A 23,061-nucleotide genomic window follows, 5' to 3' on the forward strand; every position below is an offset into this window, starting at 1 on the left:
CATGGGCCACTACGCACCTTGTATGTGGTGTGTGCATGCTGGGCAAGCACTATACCCATGGAGGTATACCCCTAGCCTAAAAAGTTGTGCTAGCAAAATAAAGAAAGTTTGATTCTGGGCTGGTTGGCTTCATTGCAGGGAAACTGAGTCAAGGCTGAGGTGAGATACCACAGCAGAAGGCTGTGGTAGAGTAGAGCTCCTCACTTCTTGGCAGATGGAAAGGAGAGATAGGAAGGGGGCTGGGGGCATATGTGTCTTTCCAGGGCATGTCCCTGTGATGTCCTCCAATTAGATCCCACTTTCTAGTTTCTACCACCTCCCAATAATGCCTGCATGTTATCAACCCATCAATTGTTTAATCCATTGATCAAATCAGAGCCATCAGGATAGAATCACTTCCTCAAAGCCCATCTCCATCAACAGATGAGCCATTGGAAGACATTTCATATTCAAACAGTAACAGGGCAGTAGACTTATTCTGATACAAAAGTGTTTCTATCTTTAAAATATTGTATTTGTATTTCAGGTGTCTCTTGGAAAGTGGGACCTTTACCAGATAGAATAGGATTTTTTTTTTATTTTTTCATTAGAGGACTACTATGTGTGAAGGTTAGGATGGGAGGAAAAATCACAGTATACATCCAAAATAAAAGATAATTGTGCTTGACTTTCTGTTTGTGAGGATACATTACAAAAATTTAATTCATCAAAAAAGATTTAATGTACCTTTCTCTCTCTCTCTCCATATATATATATATATATATATATATATATATATATATATGTATGTATATATATATAATATATATATATTTGAGTGAGAGAGAGAAAGAAGAAGATAGAGAGGGGGAGAGAGAGAGAGAGAAAATGGGCATGCCAGGGCCACCAGCCACTGCAAATGAACTCCAGATGTGTGTGCTACCTTGTGTGTCTGGCTTTATATGGGTCCTGGGGAATTGAACCTGGATCCTTACGCTTTGCAGGCAACTGCTTTACCTGCTGAGCCATCTCTCCAGCCCTAATTTCTCTTTCTTGAAGAGAATGTTAACTTTCATTTGATGATGCAGCATACAGTGAAAATACACTTCACCTCTATATTGCATATAGTTAGCATATAAGGAAGAAGTGAGGGAGTAGAAGGGGAGGGAGAATGAATGGATCCAAAGTTGATGGCAATATACAGGAAATTATCCCATCTTCATTTGGAATGCTTCAGAAGGAGTTTTCTGATTTTACTTCCTGTTGCAATTTATTTATTTATTTACTTATTTATTTTTATTTTTTTGGTTTTCAAGGTAGGGTCTCACTCTAGCTCAGGCTGACCTAGAATTCAGTATGTAGTCTCAGGCTGGCTTCAAACTCACAGCGATCCTACCTCTGCCTCCTGAGTGCTGGGATTAAAAGTGTATGCCAGGACTCCTGGCTCTGTTGCAATTTTTGTTTATTTATATAATTAATTAATTTATTTGAGAGAGAGATAAAGAGGGGGAGAGAGAGAGAGGGAGAGAATGGGTGTGCTAGGGCATTCAGCTGCTGCAAACAAACTCCAGACACATGTACCTCCTTGTGCATCTGGCTTACATGGGTTCTGGGGAATTGAACCTGGGTCCTTTAGCTTTGCAGGCAAGTACTTTAACACTAAGCTATCTCTCCAGCCCTCCTGTTGCAATTTTAAACTGTTTAATAATTCCAAGTCATCTTTAAATGGAAGAGTTAAAATAGATGGGAACTAGAATAAGCCTGGATCAAGTCTGAGTTGAAAGACTCCTAAATTCCCTCAACTTCTTAATGCCAGTTGAGCACTACTGATCAAAATAAACACAGGAGGCTGGAGAGATGGCTTAGTGGTTAAGCGCTTGCCTGTGAGACCTAAGGACCCCAGTTTGAGGCTCGATTCCCCAGGACCCACATTAGCCAGATGCACAAGGAGGCACATACATCTGGAATTTGTCTTCAGTGTCTGGAGGCCCTGGCATGCCTATTATCTCTCTCCCTCTACCTCTTTCTCTGTCTGTCACTCTCAATAAATAAATAAATAAACAAACATAGGATGCACTTGGCTTAGTACTGAGTACTTTTTCCTAAATTTATTTAATATGATAGGTTCAATAAAGTATTTTTATGTTATTATTACTGCTAATTGTAAGCATTTCATTTTTACTTTGTTACATTTTTCATATGCAGATATATAAGCTATCCATGGAGAATCTTTTGCCCACTCCTGCAAAATCTCATTATACATTCAACTTGCGTGATTTTGCTCGCGTCATCCGGGGTTGCTTACTCATCGAAAGAGATGCCGTGGAGTCCAAGCACACCATGATCCGCCTGTTTGTGCATGAGGTTCTCCGTGTGTTTTATGATCGCCTCATCAATGACATTGATCGATACTGGCTCTTCAGGTTAATTAAAACTGTCATAAAGGATCATTTTAAAGAATCATTTGATGGTGTCTTCGCACACTTGAGGAAAGAGAATGCGCCCGTGAGTAACTACTTAGTAATTAAGAACATGTCAGATTGAAATAGTACAAGCACATACATTTTTATACTCAATTAACTTGTCTTTTTAAAATATACTTGCTTTTAAATCAACATATTCTTTTATTTTTTTATGGGTAAGTGTTTGGCATTAATCTTCAGGGAAATGTATGTAGCATAGAAATGACTTAAAGAATAAACTGTAAACCAGGCATGGTGGTGCATGCCATTAATCCCAACACTCTGGAGACAGGTAGGAAGGTTGCTGTGAGTTTAAGGCCAGCCTAGGACTACAGAGTTCCAGGTCAGCCTGAGCTTAAGTGAGACCCTACCTTGAAAAAACAAAACAAAAAGAATAAACTGAATAGCTGTATATGATACTGATGAAATTGTATAGATCATATAATATGAGAGGATCTCCTAATATCTTCTCGACAGTCACTAAAAAAATGTTTCTCCAGTCTCTATAAAAAGTAACAAAACTAGGCAAGCTCAAGGCCCCGTGGCTCCGAGGGGCTGGGAAGCGGCAGGTTAGCTCTGTTCTCCCCGCCATCGGGGGTGGAGGTGGGGACGACACCGACTCGGCTCTCTCCAACTTGGGGGCGAGCTAGCGCCGCGTCCCGCCCGCGGCCGGCCGGAGCGATGAAGCTGGTCGCGCCCTGGACGCGGTTCTACTCCAACAGCGGCTGCCTGTGCTGCCCTGACCGCACCGGCACCGTCCTGCTCGGCGTGTGGTCCCTGATCATCAATGCTGTGTTCCTGTTGATCTTACTGAGCACTCCGGCTGATCCAAACCAGTATCCTTTTTCAAGTTCTGAGCTCAGAGGGAACTCCGAGTTCATGGATGATGCCAGCATGTGCATTGCCATTGCGATTTCCCTTCTCATGAGCCTGATATGTGCGATGGCTACCTATGGTGCCCACAAGCCACACGCTGCAGGGATCATCCCATTCTTCTGTTACCGGATCTGTGATTTTTGCCCTGAACACCTTGGTGGCTATCACTGTGCTTGTTCATCCAAACTCCATCCAGGAGTATGTACGGCAGCTGCCTCCTGACTTTCCCCACAGAGATGATATGTCAGTGAACCCTACTTGCTTGGTCCTTATTATCCTTCTGTTTATCAGCATTATCTTGACATTCAAGGGCCACTTGATTAGCTGTGTTTGGAACTGCTACCCATACATCAATGGCAGGAACTCCTCCGACGTCCTGGTTTACGTTACAGGCAATGATACCATGGTGCTGTTGCCCCCTATGACGATGGCACTGCAGTGAGTGGTACCACCAAGGAGCCACCGCCACAGTAGTGTCTGCCTGAGTGTGAGCGCGGTGGAGCCCAGAGCAGCGGTGTGACTCCAGCCCCCCGAGCAAGAGCTCTGTGCTTCCACCTCCACGATGAGCTCTTTGAGCCCGTTTGTTGTCAAATACCACGTTTTATGATTTCAGTATTAACTTGGATTCCTCTTGTTGCAGTCATATGCGTTAGCTGGTTCACTGGGATAACGTAGCTATAGGATTCTTTCCTGAGGGGTGTGGGTGTAATAAACTCCCTTAGTCTTTCCCCCCAAATCTAGGTGGCTCTTGAGTTCCCTGTATTCACTTTCTCTCTCTTCCCTATCTCTTCTGAAAGGGTAAAATTAAATCAAAATTAGATAATACTTTTCTTAAACCATTCCAATATATAGAACAATTCCTTATGAAAACAAGAATACTAATTGCTGTAGGTAAATCGGAGCCCTTATGTATAAGAATTTCCTTCCTGTCCCTAAATTCAGAAGCATTTTGAATTTGCTGGTTAGATTTTCTCCATTTGTTATACTGAGGTGACCTGATACCAACAGACAGTGAGCTAGGGGTGGGGGGTCTCTGTTATAGGAAAACTGATTTGTTTGTGTGGCACCCTCTTTTACAGTGTCCTGCCCTAGCTCAATCTCCCTATCAAGTAGAATTGCCCATAGTTGTTTGCCTAAAAATATGGGAAAAGGTTTTTATTTGCTGTCCGTAAGGTACTTCCAACTCTTGAATTTCTAAGAATGGCTAATCATCCTTTAAAATGTCTAGAAAGATGAGGTGGGTGGTTTCCCTGTGCAATGCTCTTGAACACAAAGGACAATTATGTATTCGTACGTTCAGAAGCCAGCAGCTCTCCTGCTTGTTCATCGCTGAATGTGCTGTAAATGACAGCTTTCAATTAAAGTGAGATGTGTCCACATCCTGAAAATGACCTTTGGGGAAAAAAAGTAACAAAACTAGCCTGGCTTAGTGGCACCCGTCTTTAATCCCAGCACTCAGGAGGCAGAGGTAGGAGGATTGCCATGAGTTCGAGGCCACCCTGAGACTACATAGTGAATTCCAGGTCAGCCTGGGCTAGAGTGAGACTCTATCTCGAACCCCCCTCCCAAAAACTAACAAAACTTTTAATTTTACATATTTATTTTACAAGTATACTATTTTTCTTTTAAAACAATTATTTAATTAATAATCATCCCACAATATAGATAAAATAAAAATTTATACATTTTCTTAAATTTTTAAAAAATTCTTATGTAATTTGTTTATTTATATCATGCAGGTAACTGAAGAGGATTTAAGAAGTCTCATGTTTGGTGATTACATGAATCCTGACCTTGAAGGAGATGATAGAGTTTATATTGAAATTCCAAACATTCAGCATTTTCATGACATTGTTGACCAGTGCTTGGATGAGTATAACCAAACTCACAAAACGAGAATGAACCTTGTTGTGTTTAGGTAATTACATCTGATGTTGACGCTTGAAAATTTTGATTTGTAAATTTTTATCATGAAATTTTTTTGTTTATTATTTTTATTTATTTATTTGAGAGTGACAGATAGAGAAAGAGGCAGGAAGAGAGAGAGAGAGAGAGAGAGAGAGAGAGAGAGAGAGAGAGAGAGAGAGAGAGAGAGAATGGGTGCACCAGGGCCTCCAGCCACTGCAGACAAACTCCAGATGCATGCGCCCCCTTATGCATCTGGCTAACGTGGGTCCTGGGGAGTTGAGCCTTGAACAAGGGTCCTTAGGCTTCATATGCAAGCGCTTAACTGCTAAGCTATCTCTCCAGCCCTATCATGAAATATTTTTATCTTTATTTATTTATTTGAGATCGATAGAGTGAGAAAGAGGTAGATAGAGAATGGGTGCACCAGGGCCTCTAAACACTGCAAATGAACTCCAGATGCATGTGCCACCTTGTGTATCTGGCTTTTTCTCTGCAGGAAAGCAACTTAACTGCTGAACCATCTCTCCAGCTCTATTATGAAATATTTCAAACAAAATGATGAACATGTATTATCATATTACAATGTAAAATATTAGAAATTTACTTGAGGTTCTCTGTTTTAGCCAACTGTCCCTTTACTGTGTCCTCACCATGACTTGTGGTAATCAAAGTAATCATCTACATTTTTAATATTTTATTTATTTATTTATTGGAAAGAGAGAGAGAGGGAGGGAGGGAGAAAAAGACACAGAGAAAGAGAATGGGCACATGTCAGGGCCTCCAGCCACTTCAAACGAGCTCCAGATGCATATGCCACTTTGTGCATCCAGCTTATATGGGTTCAGGGGAATGGAACCTGGGGCCTTAGGCTTTGCAGGCAAGCGCCTTGACTGCCATCTATCCAGTCCAATCATGTGCATTTTTGGCTTGCACTACATATTTTCCACTCAGACATAGTCTTATTTTGCACATTTCAGTGTCCAAATAAATTCTGCATACATTTACAGTGTAAAGTGATGCTAGAAAACAATAAAGTGGCAAATGAATTTACATGTACATTTACATGTCATGCATAGTAAAGAGCATTATCTCGGCAGGTATGTGTTGGAGCATTTATCGAAAATATGTCGAATTCTAAAGCAGTCTGGTGGAAATGCTTTGCTTATTGGACTGGGAGGAAGCGGCCGACAATCTTTGACTCATTTGGCTACATCGATGGCAAAAATGCTTATTTTTCAACCAGAGATTTCTAAGAGCTATGGTATGAATGAGTGGAGAGAGGATCTAAAGGTAAAACTGTGACTACATCCAATGTTGCATGCCTCCCCCTTCCCCCCACCAGGTGGAGTCTCACTCTAGCCCAGGCTGACCTGGAATTCACTAGGTAGTCTCAGGGTGGCCTCGAACTCTCAGCAATCCTCTTACTTCCGCCTCCCTAGTGCTGGGATTAAAGGCATGCACCACCACACCTAGCAAAATCTCATTTTTTTGAAAAAAATTATTTATTTACTCGAGAGAGGAAGAGGCATAGAGAGGTGAAATGGGCATGCCAGGGCCTCTAGCAACTGTAAATGAACTCCAGATGCATTCGCTACCTGGTGCATCCAGCTTTACCTGGGTACTGGGAAGCAAACCTGGGTCCTTTGCCTTTCCCGGCAAGTGCCTTAACTGCTAAGCCATCTCTCCAGCCCCAAATCTCATTCTTTTTTTTAAAAATTTTTTATTTTTTTATTAAAAATTTTTTTTTAAATTTATTTATTTGAGAGCGACAGACACAGAGAGAAAGACAGATAGAGGGAGAGAGAGAGAGAATGGGCGCGCCAGGGCTTCCAGCCTCTGCAAACGAACTCAGACTCGTGCGCCCCCTTGTGCATCTGGCTAACATGGGACCTGGGGAACCGAGCCTCGAACCAGGGTCCTTAGGCTTCACAGGCAAGTGCTTAACCGCTAAGCCATCTCTCCAGCCCCCAAATCTCATTCTTTAGACACAGCAGTGCAAGGTGGCAGGTCTGGTTGTCTGTGTCTTACTGAGCAGGATGCTGTGGGGAATGATGCACGGTAGAGCAAAGCTTTCTAGTTCAACTTATCCACTGCGTTCTCACAGCCACTGCCACTGATTTTACCTTTATCCTTGTCCCGGGGGCGGGGGCTACTTAAGATGCGTTCATGATTTCCATCTGACTGCTAAATGAAAACCTCACAGGCTGGGCATGTGGCTTAGAGATGTCTCGGGCAGCATTCACTGGCATGGCATGACAGCATGTGCAGTGTGAAGTGCTCCAAGGTGTGCTCAGAACCAAGACTGTCAGAAACACCTTGGATCCGTTTCATGTTTGTTTTTGAAGTAAGCCTTTCACTGTTTCCGATTTTTCATGACCCCCACATTCATTTTTGTGTCCCCATATGAGGTAGGAACACAGTTTAAGAAGCTGTGTGTCTAACCCACCAGGGCGCTCACCTCTTGTCTGCAGTGGTGTGATGCATCCAGACTAGCGCTGAGCTCCCAGTCCAGCATTCCGGCTTGTCAAGGGCCTACCTCCTCTGCCTCGGGGTTCTGGTATGAGGCTCCTGAGATGGCCTGGTGCTGCTTCCTGGGCTCTTATAAAATTGGGTAGTTCTAGTCATTTCACATATTTCTGTGGTTAAATTACATAGTCTATGTGCAGCTCTTTGTAATGTGCTTGGTGTATAATTAGTAGTTTGAGAACATTAACTCTCTTTTCCTATTTGGAAACAGTTTCACACATTGTATACTTGAATATGGCTTTTCAAAATTTGTTTTTCGACATAGGGTCTTGTTCTAGCCCTGGCTGACCTGGAATTCACTATGTAGTCTCAGGCTGGCCTCAAACTCACAATGGTCCTCCTGCCTCTGTCTTCCAAAGGTTGGGATTAAAGACATGCACCACCATAAATGCCAGAGAGAGAGAGAGAGAGAGAGAGAGAGAGAGAGAGAGAGAGAGAAAGGGCACATCAGGGCCTCCAGCCCCTGAAAATGTACTCCAGATGCATGCACTACTTTGTGTATCTGGCTCTATGTGGATACTGGGGAATTGAACCTGGGTCGCTAGGCTTTGCAGGCAAGGGCCTTAACCACTTATCCATGTCTTCAGCCCTGAATGTGGCTTGTCGAGGTAGTGATGCTCATGGGAGTAATTTAAATGTATTTCTATTATACTTTCCCTTGGTTTTGATATAGTATATACTATTAGTAACTATAAAGCTAACACAACTACCTATAGTTCTTCTTGTTTAAAGAACTAATTATGCAGAACATGCTGGCTCATGTCTGTAATCCCAGCACTTGGGAGGCTGAAACAGGTGGATTGCTATGAGTTCCAAGCCAGCCTAGTCTGCATAGTGAGTTCAGGAAAGTCTGGACTTCATGAGACCCTGTCAAAAAAAATGGCAAAGAGTCAGGCTTGGGAGATGGAGGTAGGAGAATCACTGTGAGGTTGAAGCCAACCTGGGACTACAGAGTGAGTTCCAGGTCAGCCTGGACTAGAAGGAGACCCTACCTTCAAAAAAAAAAAAAAAAAGGCAAAATTTCAAGGCTTGACACAATAAAGCATGCTTGAAATCCTAGCACTCAGAATGCCAAGGCAGGAAAATGTGGAGTTCAAGGACAGTCTGGGCAACTAGTGAGTTCAAGGCCATTTTAGGCTACACCGTCAGACCTTGTGTCCAAAAAAAACTTCCATTGTTTTTATGGTAGAAAATTACATTTAGGAATAAATAGACAGCCTACATATTGGAAGATAGAGTTAATCTAAAAATGCAAAGTTTTATATAATATAAAAATTGCTGGTCGGGTGTGGTGGTGCACACCTTTAATCCCAGCACTCAGGAGGCAGAGGTAGGAGGATAGCCATGAGTTCGAGGCCACTCTGAGACTACAGAGTGAACTCCACGTCAGCCTGAGCTAGAGTGAAACCCTACCTCAGGAAGACCAAAGAAAAATTGTTATTTTTTTATAGAGTAGAAATATTAATTCTAGTTAATAATTTTAGTATACTGAATTATGTGCATATAATTGAGACAGAGTCTCATGTAGCTCAGGCTGGCCTGGAACTCACTATGTAGCTGAGGATGACTTTGAACCTCTGATTCTCCTGCCTACAACTCCCACATACTGGGATTATAGACATGAGCCATTTTGCACCAATATATTTTTTTCAAAATCACTTCTATTGAATTTTTCACTATGAACTATGAGTTTATACTAGTTGTGTGCTGATAAATATTTAACAATCAGCTTAGAATGAGATGAAATTTTAGTTTAATTTTTTTGTTTTGTTTTGTTTTGTTTTTTTCAAGGTAGGATCTCTCTCAAGACCACGCTAACCTGGAATTCACTATGAAGTGTCAGGGTGGCCTCAAACTCATGGCTATCTACCTACCTCTGCCTCCCAAATGCTCATCCCATGAGGCCACGCAGGCCCCCAGTAGTTTAGATTACTGGCCTGTATAATGACTGGCCTTTATAAACTTCCTTCTTGGCACTAGCAATGTTTTCCATTTCAAGTCCCTCTTGGTCTCAGAAGAAATAGCAATTTGGTTCTGCTTAATTGCATGAGTTCTGAATCATTAACTGTATCTACAAGCTTGGGCAGCCCAGCAGTTAGGATGGGGAAATGGAGTCAGTGATTGACATCTCCACCAGAAGCAAGGTGCCCTCAACTACATGTCTATGCATTTTGCCTTTCAGGGTTTGCTGAGAAATGTAGGTATGAAAGGCCAGAAGACAGTGTTTCTCATCACAGACACTCAGATCAAAGAGGAAGCTTTCCTGGAAGACATCGACAGTGTGCTCAATACTGGAGAGGTGCCCAACATCTTCGCAGCAGACGAGAAGCAGGAAGTGATGGAGGTAAACATCTTGGGGAATGCTGCTCTCAGCATGGGGCTTTTCTTATCTTCAAAACTTTGCTCTGCTCTTCAGGGTAAATCTAGCTTGTGCAATTAAAATGTTAAAGTACGTTAGTAACCATCTTGTGAAATTTAAATTACTGCTACTGTAATTGTGAGGCAGAGGTTTTGTTTTGTCATTGCTGTCCTCCTAATAATAGCAATTTGTTTACCTGTTGAGTGATGCCATTTTTTAAGTGTGTGCACATGTTTATGTGCATGCATGTGTGTGCAGGTGTGTGTGTACATGCATGTGGAGGTTAGAGGTTGATGGTGACCATCTTCCTTAGTCCATCTATTTTTTTAAATTTTTATTTATTTGAGAGAGAGAGAAAGAGAGAGAGAGAGAGGGAGGGAGAAGTAGATATATAGAGAGAAAGAATGAGTGTGTCAGGGCCTCCTGTCACTGCAAACAACTCCAGACACATGCTCCACCTTGTGCATCTGGCTATGTGGGTACTGGGGAATTGAACCTGGGTCCTTTGGCTTTGCAGGCAAGTGCCTTAACCACTAAGCCATCTCTCCAGCCCAGTTTAAAACAAAATTCTCTTTAAAAAAAAAAAAAAGGCAGAGGGATGGAGAGATGGCTTAGTGGTTAAAGCATTTGCCTGTGAAACTTAAGGACCCAGGTTCGATTCCCCAGTCCCCACATAAGCAAGGTGGTGCATGTTACTGGAGTTCACTTGCAGTGGCAGGAGGCCCTGGCATGCCCAATCTCCCTTCCTCTCAAATAAATAAATAATTCACTATGGAGTCTTAGGGTGGCCTCTAACTCACTACAATCCTCCTACCTCTGCCTCCCAAGTGCTGGAATTAAAAGTCAGGAACTGTGCAAAGGAACTCCATACACATGCGACACCTTGTGCCCAGGCTGGTCTCATGGTGATCTTCCTGCCTCTCAGTCTTTCATGTGCTGGGGTTGTAATTGTGAGCTACTATGTCTGTCAGAAGATTATTTATTTATTTATTTTTATTTTTTTATTGACAACTTCCATAATTGTAAACAATATCCCATGGTAATTCCCTCCCTCCCCTCACTTCCCCTTTGAAACTCCACTCTCCATCATATCCCCTCCCCCTCTCAATCAGTCTCTCTTTTATTTTGATGTCATGGTCTTTTCTTCCTATTATGATGGTCTTGTGTAGGTAATGTCAGGCACTATGAGGTCATGGATATCCAGGCCATTTTGTGTCTGGAGAAACATGTTGTAAGGTGTCCTACCTTTCCTTTGGCTCTTACATTCTTTCTGCCACCTCTTCCGCAATGGACCCTGAGCCTTGGAGGGTGTGATAGAAATAATATTTCAGCGCTGAGCACTCCTCTCAGCACCATGATGCCTTGTGAGTCATCCCAAGGTCACTGCCATCTGCAAAGAGAAGGTTCTTTAACTAAAAGTGAGAGTAGCATTAATATATGGGTATGAGCATTAAGAGAAGTGCTTATTGGGATATTTTTTAAGTACAAATTGTATCAAAGCTAATCTATTGCTATGAAAACAAAAATGTAAAGGCATTGACAGGGAGTAATAAAACCGTGATCTAATAGCTAGCAATCTCCTTGTCGTACATCTTACTTACAAGGTTTCTATTCTCCGGTTCTCTCCAGGGAGTTCGCCCGGTGGCTCAGGCTGGCAATAAGCATGACGAACTGAGCCCCTTGGCCCTGTTTGCTTTCTTCGTGAGCCGCTGCAAGGATAACCTTCATGTTGTGGTGGCCTTTAGCCCTATTGGAGATGCCTTTCGCAATCGTTTGAGGCAGTTCCCATCGCTCATCAACTGCTGCACTATCGACTGGTTTCAGGTTTGTAGTGTGTGTGTGTGTGTGTGTGTGTGTGTGTGTGTGTGTGTGTGTGTTGGGGGCTGCTAATACTTAGAATTTTACCAAAATATTGGTTAAGCCTTGATTAATGGACATCTGTTCAACAATAGCTTGATTGATTACAGTAATGACAGGGACTTAAGACTCCATGTTACCCACAGGGAGTTCACAGTCTGAAAGACAGCTGTGCCCACCAATGCCACACCAAGGAGTGCATGCTGTGGCCTTTGAGACCTGAGGGGCAATCGTCTGACAAAATTATACAAAAGAGCCATAATGTTGATGCTGATTTATCCACTTTTGCCTATTTATTAACTTTATGTTTAAAAACACATTCTGCCCTTTTGAGGGTGATGTTAAAGACATATTTCAAATAGTAGATGTTTTAATATTCATACATCAGGAAAAGCTATGTAAAAGCTGAGCCTAGTGGCGCACACCTTTAATCCCAGCACTCGAAAGGCAGAGGTAGGAGGATCACTGTGAGTTCAAGGCCACCCAGAGACTACATAGTAAATTCCAGGTCAGCCTGGGCCAGAGTGAGACTGTATCTTGAAAAACAAAACAAAACAAAACAAAAAAGCAAAACAAAACAAAAGAACTGTAAAACAAAACAAAACAAAACAAAACAAAACAAAACAAAACAAAACCTTTTATTTGTGCAAGCCTTATCTTAATACTGCTCCTATTTAAGTAAGTAGCCCAAACCAAAAAACAAAAATCAAACTCAACTTATGCTCAAGCATAAATTCTCTTTTGTGAAGTCTTATAAATATAATGCTACACTTCTCGGTATCTTTTTCAAAACCATGATATTTTCTTTCAGTTCTATTAAAAGTGGGCAACCGAAAAAAAGAAAGGAAAAAAGAAAAGAAAAAAGAAAGAAAGAAAGAGAGAAAGAGAGAAAGAAAGAAAGAAAGAAAGAAAAGAAAAGAAAGAAAAAATAAGATAAAATAAAATAAAATAAAATAAAATAAAATAAAATAAAATAAAGAAAGAACCAGGTGTGGTGTGGTGGCATATGTCTTTAAGCCCAGTATTTGAGAGGCAGAGGTAGGAGAATCACTGTGAGCTTGAGGCCAGGCTGGAACTAAAGAGTGAGTTCCAGGTCAGCATGGGCTAGAGTGAAACTTTACCTGCAAAAAGAAAGAAAGAAAGGAAGGAAGGAAGGAAGGAAGGAAGGAAGGGAGGGAAAGAAACCTGGGCACAGTGGCTCAGGCCTGTAGCCCTAGGAGGCTGAGGTGGGAGGGTCACTGAGTCTGAGGCCAGCCTGTTACAGAGTGAGCTCCAAGTCAACCTGGACTAGAGGGAGATCTTGCCGTAAAGTATTGTCTAGCATGCACAAGACTCCAAATTCAGTCCATAGTGCTACCAAGAAAATATGTCCAAAGTAGGCAGAGTAGATTTCTTTGGATTATTAATGTCATTAGGACCCAAAGTTCCTTTTGCTTTTTATATCCTTAGTGTATGGGTCCCATCCTCAGAGGAAGCTTATAGTCTCTAAGATGACAGTAGGATGTCTGTATTCTGGGTCAGAAGTGGAAAAAAGAAAGTAGGGTGAAAAATATGTGTGCTAGCTCTGTGTATCACTCTAAAGAGCCTTCTCCAAAGACACAACTGCTTAGATGTCATTGGCTCTTCTGCAGTACAAAGGAACCTGGGAAATGTAGTCTTTTAATTGGACATTTGGCCACCCAGGATAAATGTGAAGTCCTAAGGAAAAAGGGGCTAATGGATACTGTGCAGACAACTGTCATCTCTTGCAGCTGACATGCCACTAGGTATATGTCCAAGTGGGAGAATAGGGAAAGCAGTGTAATATATTAAAAAAATTTTTAGAAAGAGCAAGGGAGAGGGATAAAGAGAAAAAGAGAGAATTGACACTGCAATCAAATTCCAGAGGCTTGCAACACGCCGCGTGCATGTGCAACGTCGCACGTGTGTCGCCGTTGGGTGTCTGGCTTACGTAGGATCTGGACAGAGATTGAACATGGGCCCTTAGGCTTTGTAGGCAAGTGCTTTAACCACTAAGCCATCTCTCCAGCGCTAATATACTTTTGATATATAAAATATCATTAGCTCTTCCTTCATAGTGTATTATTCTTATTATTCTTAACACACACACACACACACACACACACACACACACATTTTTTTTTTTCCTAAGGTTCGGTTTCACTTCATCCCAGGCTGACCTGGAACTCACTATGTAGTCTCGGGTGGTCTTGAACTCAAGGTGATCCTCCTACCTCTTCCTCCCAAGTGCTGGGATTAAAGGTGTGAGCCACCACACCTGGCATATGTTTTTTTTTTAAATAAATTTTTTTTTTTTTTGGGGGGGTTTTCGAGGTAGGGTCTCACTCTGGTCCAGGCTGACCTGGAATTAACTCTGTAGTCTCAGGGTGGCCTTGAACTCATGGCGATCCTCCTACCTCTGCCTCCCGAGTGCTGGGATTAAAGGCATGCGGCACCACGCCCGGCTTTTTTAAATAAATTTTTATTTATTTGTTTTAGTTATTTGAGAGAGAGAAAGAGGCAGATACAGAGAAAAACTAGGCATGCCATGGCCTTCAGCCACCAGACAAACTCCAGAAGCATGTGCCATCGTGTGCATCTGGTTTATGTGGGTCCTGAGGAATCGAACCTGGGTCCTTTGGCTTTGCATGCAAGTGCCCTAATGGCTAAGTCATCCCTCCAGCCCCACATAGTTTTTACTTATTTGCAAAGAGAAAGAGAGGAGGAGAGAGGGAGAGAAATAGAGAATGAGTGCCCCAGTGCTTTTTGCTGCTGCAAGCAAAATCTAGATGAATGTGCCACTTTGTTCATCTGGCTCTACATGGATACTGAGGAATCGAACGCAGGCCATCAGGCTCTGCAGACAAGTGCCTTAACTGCTGAGCCATCTCTCCAGCCCCTTATTTTTCATTTTAATATATAAAATATTCTGACCTCAGTCCCTAATTCTGTTTTCCTCATTAAGGTTTGCATTGTCAACCCCCAAATTCTTCTCCCACACGAAGTCACTTAGTATACATAGTTGAATCCTCAGCTTTTTGTTGTTGTTTTTGGCAGGGTCTAATTCTAGCCCAGGCTGAACTGGAACTTATTCTGTAGCCTAGGCTAACCTCAAGCTCACAATAATCCTTCTACCTCAGCCTCCTGAGTACTGGGATTAAAAGCATAAACTATCATACCTAGCTAGGAGTACTTATCATTAACTAATTTTCCTTTTTTTTTTTTTTTTTTTTTTTTGCTTTTTCAAGGTAGGGTTTCACTCTAGTTCAGGTTGTCCTGGAATTCACTGTGTAGTCTCAGGGTGGCCCTGAACTCATGGCAATCCTCCTACCTCTGCCTCCCAAGTGCTGGGATTAAAGGCGTGTGCCACCACACCTGGCTTAATTTTCCTTTTTCTTATTTTAGCCATGGCCTGAAGATGCTCTTGAACGTGTAGCTGTGAATTTCTTAGAAACACTGGAGCTTACTGATAATGAACGACAAGAGGTTGTTTCAATATGTAAATACTTTCACACCTCCATTATGGATCTTTCAGAAAGGTCAGTAATAATGACTTTTTAAAAATACTTATTTATTTATTTAACAGAGAGGCAGACAGAGAAAGAGGGAGAATGGGCGCATCAGGGCCTCCTGCCACTGTAAACGAACTCCAAATGCAAGAGCCACATTATGTATCTGGCTTTACATGGGTACTGGGGAACTCAACCTGGGCCATTAGGCTTGGCAGGCAAGCACCTTTAACCACTGAGCCATCTCTCCTGCTCAATAATAATGATTTTAAATGATGTAGATGCCTTATTTCTTAGAGCATTTTTTCTATGAAGATCCAAAACTGTGATACTATTTTTGTTTTGTTTTGTTTTGTTTTGTTTTGGTTTTTTTTGTTTTTGTTTTTGTTTTTGTTTTTGTTTTTGTTTTTGTTTTTTCAAGGTAGGGTCTCACTCTGGCTCAGGCTGACCTGGAATTCACTATGTAGTCTCAGGGTGGCCTTGAACTCTCGGAGATCCTCCTACCTCTGCCTCCCGAATGCTGGGATTAAAGGCGTGCGCCACCACGCCTGGCTCTATTTTTGTTTTCTAAACCTTCCTGATCATTTAATTAGTTAAGACCTTATACCTACAAGTAACAGAAAGTGACTTTATGTAGCTTTATCAAAATAAGAAATTTATGGGCCGGGGAGGTGGCTCAGTTAAAGGCCCTTGCTTGCAAATCCTGACAGCCTGGGTTCAATTCCCCAGCACATGGTGACTCATGCATCTGAAGTTTGTTTGCAGTGGCTAAAGGCTCTGGTATGTCCATTCTCTAGCTCTTTGATAAATAAATAAATAAAAATAAATTATTTTTATAACCCAAGACATTTTTTTTGTTGTTTAACATCACTGATTCTCTTTGGACATTTTTTTCTTCTTTCTTTTTGCAGACTTACCTCCTCTTTCTTTCTATTTTTTTACTTCAAAGGGTGTCTAGAGAAAGCTGGCTACTTCTCAGCTATCAAAGTTACTGCTCATAGTTTTGGCTGAAAGCAGACTAACAGGCTATCTCTTCTTCCCTGCTCCCAACTGATGCCAAAATGTGACAAAATGTGATTTTGAAATACATACTACTTGATATTTTGCAGATAGGATATGCTTATGTGTGTTCTGGGATATGGTCTTGTGTGCATTTCTAGAGCCTTATGAAGTTCCAGTGTTCACTATCTTCTACATAAAACTTCACCTTTATTCTCAAGTGCCTGTGGTTAAGGCTGTGTTGAATTTACATCCTGTGAAGCCCATCACTCATACTATAGTACACTGTCCACCTCTCTTTTAGGTTCCTACAAGAGTTAGGACGACATAACTATGTGACAGCCACTTCTTACCTTGAACTTATTGGCTCATTTCGCCAGCTCTTGACTAAGAAACGGCAGACTGTCATGGAAGCGAAACAGCGCTACGTAAACGGGCTTGACCAGTTAGCGTTTGCCGAGTCTCAGGTATATTCAGTGAGCTGCTCAGAATGGGAGTCTAGACTGATGAACGTAGGACATAAGAACCACAGCAAGCTCTGCAATTTATTGAGAGTGTGTGAAGTGCTATGTACGCCATACACAGTGCTTCAGATCTCCACAACTCCACCAGGATCCTCCTAAAGTTTTAGAGAAGTTGCCTAGACCCCAGAGACTCAAATACATTGTTTTATTTGATTTTATTTTTCAGGCTTTTTTTTTTTTTTTGAGGTAGGGTCTCATGCCAGTCCAGGCTGATGTGACTGACAGCCACTCTATGGTCCTAAGCTGGCCTCGAACTCACGGCGATCCTCCTACCTCTGCCTCCTGACTGCTGGGATTAAAGGCATGTGCCACCACGACTGGCCTCATTATTTTATTTTGAACTAACTTTTGTCACTGAGAGAATATTGTGACATACATTACACATACAGGATGGGCTTTTTCAATGAGTCATGTTTTGGTAATGCCCATTAATGCTAGCTCAATGCGAGCCATAGCAGTTGTCCTTGCATTGCACAGGATGCACACACCAGCACGGGACACCTGAGCCACCTCCTTCCGTTCTGCTTGCCTTTCCCCACAGACCCATAGTCTGTTGTGAAAAGAACTGGAAGGACTCTCATGGTTTGCTTATCATGCAAAAAGCTGGAGAAGGGCTAGAGAGATTGTTCAGCAGTTAAGGCACTTGCCTGCAAAGCCTGAGGACCCAGGTTCTATTCCCCAGGACCCACGTAAAGCCAGATGCCCAAGGTGGTGCATGTGTATGAAGTTTGTTTGCAGTGGCTAGAGGTCCTAGCGCACCCAGTCTCCCTCCCTCTTTCTCTCTCTCTCTCTCTTTTGAGGCAAACCCAACAGTCTGGCCTTTTGTATGAGAGAGAGAAAGAGAGAGAGAGAGAGAGAGAGAGAGAGAGAGAGGGAGAATTGGCACTTCATGGCCTCCAGCTGGTGCAATTGAACTCCAGTTGCGTGTGCCCCCCCCCCCCCCGTGCATATGCAACATTGTGCGCTTCTGTCACTGTGTGTCTCACTTACATGGGACCTGGAAAGTTCAAAGCGGGTCCTCAGGCTTCATGGGCAAGCACCTTAACTGCTAAGCCGTCTTTCCTTCCAGCTCTCTCCTTCTTTCGTATTTAAAAAAACAAACAAAAAACAAAACAAAACAAAACAAAAAACAGCTGGGCATGGTGGTGCACATCTTTGATCCCAGCACTTGGGAGGCAGAAGTAGGAGGATCGCAATGAGTTTGAGGCCACCCTGAGAATACAGAGTGAATTCCAGGTCAGCCTGGGCTAGAGTAAGATCCTACCTTGCAAAACAAAAACAACAAATAAAAAAAAAAATACAGCTGGTGCTGGAGAGATTGCATAGTGATTAAGGGACTTGCCTGCAAAGCCTGAAGATCCATGTTTGACTCTCCAGGCCCTGCATCAGCCAGACACACAAGATGACACAAGCAGGTCGCACATGTGCACAAGGTGGCACATGCATCTAGAGTTCACTTACAGGGGCTGGAGGCCCTAGCACCAATTCTCTCCCTCCCCCTTCTCTCTCTCTCTCTCTCTCTCTCACTCTCCCTCTTTCTTATAAAAAGAAGAGGTAGTCTGTTGGGCTTGCCTCAAAAAAAAAAAAAAAAAAAGACTTTTTCTGCTCCTTTATGATGTATGTGAGTTTTTGTTGATTCTGATAGCTGTTGTGGCGATTGAAAGCTAATACCAAGTGTTGCGTTCAGGTTGGCGAGATGAAGCTGGAGCTAGTTGAGCTGCAACCCAAGCTGGAGGATGCTAAGATTGAAAATGCCCGGATGATGCAGGTGCAGCAGCCTGGATATTTTTTATTGGTGTTAAAGAACAAGTGAGATTTATAAAATTAGCCTGGAAAATAAGCCTTAATTTTTGTTGTTGTTGTCACTTTTGTTGGACTTTTACCCTTGTTTACTGACTAACTATCTCTTAGGTTCTATGCGGGCTTTGTCATTTTAAAATTCTTTTGAAAATGTTTTTATTAGTTATTTATTTGAGAGAGAAAGAGGCAGATATATATAGAGTAAATGGGTGCCCCAGGGACCTCCAGCCACTGCAAGAGAACTCCAGACACATGCACCACCTTGTGCATCTAGCTTATGTGAGTCCTGGGGAATCAAACCTGGGTCCTTTGGTTTTGCAAGCAAGTGCCTTAACTGCTAAGCCATCTCTTCAGCCTGTTTCAAAATATTCTCATTTATTTATTTTCTAGGGGAGAAAGAGAGAGAGAGAGAAGAAAGAATATGTCAGGACCTCTTGCCCCTACAAATGAATTCCAGATGCCTGTGCCTCTGTGCATCTGGCTTTACATGGGGATTTGAACCCAGGCCGTCAGACTTTGAAAGCAAGGGCTTTAATTGCTGAGTCATTTCTCCAGCCTGGCTTTGTCATTTTTGAAGAGAAAGATGAAGGCCATTTCCAAATAGAATCACATCTATTTGTATTTTTCCTCATTTTATTCTAGACCTTTCTAGTCTTCAAAATGATGTGTTGAATTCCCTAATTTTCAAAATTTTTTGTCTTTAGAATTGAGGAAGCAGGGATGGGGAGAAAGCTCAGCAGTTAAAGGCACTTGCTTGCAAAGCCTGCCAACCTATGTTTGATTCCCCAGTATGCACATAAAACCAAATGCACAAAGTGATGTATGTGTCTGGAGTTTATTTTGCAGTGGCTAGAAGCCCTGGTGTGCCCATGTGTTCACCCCATAAATAAATAAATAACAAACAAGCATATTTAGACTTGAGGAAGCACTTATTTACTTGAAGACTTGTCTTCTTTTTTCTCAATTCTTTTCTTTAGGTTATTGAGATAGAATCTGCACAGGTGGAAGCAAAGAGAAAGTTCGTAAAATTAGATGAAGAGATAGCCAGTGGGAAGGCCGAGGAGGCTCAAGCGCTGAAAAACGAGTGTGAGAATGACCTAGCCGAGGCCATCCCAAGTTTGGAAGCAGCTTTGTCGGCACTGGACACCCTCAAGGGAAGTGTCTGAAACAGCCATCTTGGCTTTTTCTGTATTATGTAAATTTTCAATCAGTGAAAATGGGATAAGTCATCTCTGAGTAGTCAGTGATTTAAAAAAAAAAACACATTTTATTTATTGGAGAGAGAGAAAGAGGGGGAGAGAGAGAATGGGTGTGCCAGGGCCTCCAGCCACTACAAATGAACTCCAGACACACGCGCCCCCTTGTGCATCTGGCTTACATAGGTCCTGGAAAATCGAACTGGGATCCTTTGGCTTTACAGGCAAACGCCTTAACCACTAAGCCATCTCTCCAGCCCAAAGTGATTCTTTTCTACAGGGCAAGAAGTAAAGAAAAGGGAAGGGAGATGAAAAAAAGATGGAGCTACTTCTATAGCTTCTTGGGCACAGTAAAACTTAAAATTCATGTCAACGTAGCTGAGCATGGTATATACTGTGCTGTCTATGAGTGCCTCCAGAGTCTTTAGGCAAGTTTAGAATAGCCGCACCCAACAGAACAGGAGAGGCATCACTCATTGATAGCGGGGCTCGGCACTTTCAAGCCCCTTTATTTGCCTACTCACCTAACCATATGTCAGATGTTTGTATGTGGGGTACCTGTGTGTACATGCATGTTTGTGTGGGGTACCTGTGTGTGCATGCATGTTTGTGTGGGGGTACCTGCATGTACATGCATGTTTTTGGGGGGTACCTGGATTTATTGTAGGAATCTTATGAAACAGCACTGGAAGCTTAGAAGGATACTAAGAATTCTCTTATCCTGAGATTAAATTTAGTCATGCCAAGTATTGTGCCTACACTTAAAATGAGAAGAATATGGAAATCTTAAAACCTTCTATACCGGTTACATCAGTCTTGCCAAACTGTTGATGGAGAAGATGATCTGCAGAAAGGCACACAGTTATTAGAAAAATATTGCCTTGGAACACAGAAAGCACAGAAAAATAATTTAAAAGCATTTGATTGACAATCACCTCACATCATCTGCCACCCCTTGCCATGAACATCATGAGAGAATGTGGTGGCAAAACATTCAAAAGAAGGTGTATTGGAAAAGCACACACCAATTTTTTTGGGAGCCTTCAAAATTATGATGTATCAGGAGATCCATGCCAACCACTTGCTTATAATATTTGGTCTTGAGGGCTGGAGAGATGGCTTAGCGGTTAAGCGCTTGCCTGTGAAGCATAAGAACCCTGGTTCGAGGCTCGGTTCCCCAGGACCCACGTTAGCCAGATGCACAAGAGGACACATGCATCTGGAGTTTGTTTGCAGTGGCTGGAGGCCCTGGCGCACCCATTCTCTCTCTCTCTCTGTCTCTATCTGCCTTTCTCTCTCTGTCTGTCGCTCTCAAATAAATAAATAAAAATAAATAATATTTGGTCTTGAAAGCAGGGATAAAACCACTTGATTCACAGAAGGCCAAGCTGTAAAAAAATTATCCAGATCCTAGTAATCCTAGTAATGATAAATTTAGTAAGGACCTATGAGGATAATGGATCACTGGACCTGAAGATTCTTTTTTTTTTGAGGTAGGGTCTCACTGTAGTCCAGGCTACAGGGTGGCTTCGAACTCATGGTGATCCTCCTACCTCTGCCTCCCGAGTGCTGGGATTAAAGGCGTGCGCCACCACGCCTGGCTCTGAAGATTCTTGACTCAAACCACAGTATGAAGAATAAGCCTTTCGTAGGAGCACTCACTGAAGAGTTTTACAAAACTCTCGTGAACAACAGCACATCGCCATCTTGCCCTAAACATGCCACAGCATATAATATGTCATGTGCAACTTGACAAAAGAAATTTTTGTCATGATTTTAAGTACACTGGCATGCTACTTACAGCTGGTTAAATCTAAGCAGTTTTCTTTATTGAAATTCTCTCTCATACAGGAGCCTGAAATAATTTGAAATGCATACCCTTTTAAACACCTCCTTTTCTCCCATATAAATGAAAATGCTACGTTTTGCAAAATGTCAGTTCTCCAAAACATGTTTTTGCCTATTTCTTTATCTGCAGTGTAGTGCAGGTTGAGATGAAACCCTATAATTGCAGGGGTATACTGTCACTTAGACCAGAAGAATAAATCGTGCAGCTCAGAGACTGTCATAAACCAAAACAAAACTAAAGACTTGGCCTGTTATTCTCTTTCTTTATTCTGTCCCCTGCATTTAAAAGCCACATGCTTCTCGTAGTGTTTATTCTCTCCTTAGAGGTTTGTCATAGCAAGATGATGAGTTTTAGAAGACCTTGCTTTCAACAGATGCTTCATTCTAGCAACCAAGACCACCAGGTTAAGGAACTGTCTTCTTGCTGCATTCCAAGGGCTTTCAGCACTCTTCTTTGATAGAAGATTCTTAATGCCTTCAAACCCATAAGTTCACGTCATTAGTCTTTGGTTCCCCTTTCATTTGGAATCCGTTACTTATACTCTTCCTGATAGGCAATCCTCTATTATATAAGTTAGGGGTCAGTTGTAGAAAACAAAATGGATTCTACTGAGTATGAGCAGACAAGGATTTTTTTGTTTGTTTGCTTTTTGTTTCTCGAGGTAGGGTCTCATTCTAGCCCAGGCTGGTCTGGAATTCACTATGTCATCTCAGGATGGCCTTGAACTCATGGTGATCCTCCTACCTCTGCCTCCCGAGCACTGGGATTTAAAGGTGTGGGCCACCATACCCGGCTTGAAGACAAGGATTTTTAAGGGAATTTACAAATGGATACTAGAATTGTTAGAAGAACTATAGGAATAGATCTTAGAGTGAGCCACTAAGAACGGCTCACCAAGCCAAACTGCAGAAGTAGACTACCAGAGGAGCTACTTCTCAGAGGAGGCAGCCCCCAGAGCCTGCCAGAGTTACCTGCCCTGGTTCATTATAATTTCTTTTTGTTTACTTATTTATTTAATTGAGAGTGACAGACAGAGAGAGAAAGGGGCAGAGAGAAAGAGAGAGAGACTGGACGTGCCAGGGCCTCCAGCCACTACCAACAAACTCCAGATGTGTGCACCCCCTTATGCATCTGGCTAATGTGGGTCCTGGGGAATCAAGCCTCGAACCAGGGTCTTAGGCTTTACAGGCAAGCGCTTAACCACTAAGCCATCTCTC

General features: G+C 42.3%; 1 protein-coding gene and 1 pseudogene across 1 annotated transcript in view; both read left to right on the plus strand.

Moving 5' to 3' along the window:
• The window catches only part of Dnah12 (dynein axonemal heavy chain 12), a 196,393-nt gene that overhangs the window by 100,957 nt on the left and 72,375 nt on the right, over nucleotides 1-23,061 (plus strand). Inside the window, exons 41-49 of the mRNA XM_045135823.1 lie at nucleotides 2,185-2,484; nucleotides 5,057-5,235; nucleotides 6,323-6,515; nucleotides 9,934-10,095; nucleotides 11,740-11,934; nucleotides 15,373-15,506; nucleotides 16,780-16,942; nucleotides 18,687-18,767; nucleotides 19,777-19,957. Coding sequence (XP_044991758.1) covers nucleotides 2,185-2,484; nucleotides 5,057-5,235; nucleotides 6,323-6,515; nucleotides 9,934-10,095; nucleotides 11,740-11,934; nucleotides 15,373-15,506; nucleotides 16,780-16,942; nucleotides 18,687-18,767; nucleotides 19,777-19,957 — 1,588 coding nt within the window. The remainder of the gene's footprint in view (nucleotides 1-2,184; nucleotides 2,485-5,056; nucleotides 5,236-6,322; nucleotides 6,516-9,933; nucleotides 10,096-11,739; nucleotides 11,935-15,372; nucleotides 15,507-16,779; nucleotides 16,943-18,686; nucleotides 18,768-19,776; nucleotides 19,958-23,061) is intronic.
• LOC101613353 lies at nucleotides 3,123-3,791 on the plus strand (annotated as a pseudogene).

This window comes from Jaculus jaculus, chromosome 16, assembly GCF_020740685.1.
Source record: "Jaculus jaculus isolate mJacJac1 chromosome 16, mJacJac1.mat.Y.cur, whole genome shotgun sequence".
NCBI classification, from domain to species: Eukaryota; Metazoa; Chordata; class Mammalia; order Rodentia; family Dipodidae; genus Jaculus; species Jaculus jaculus.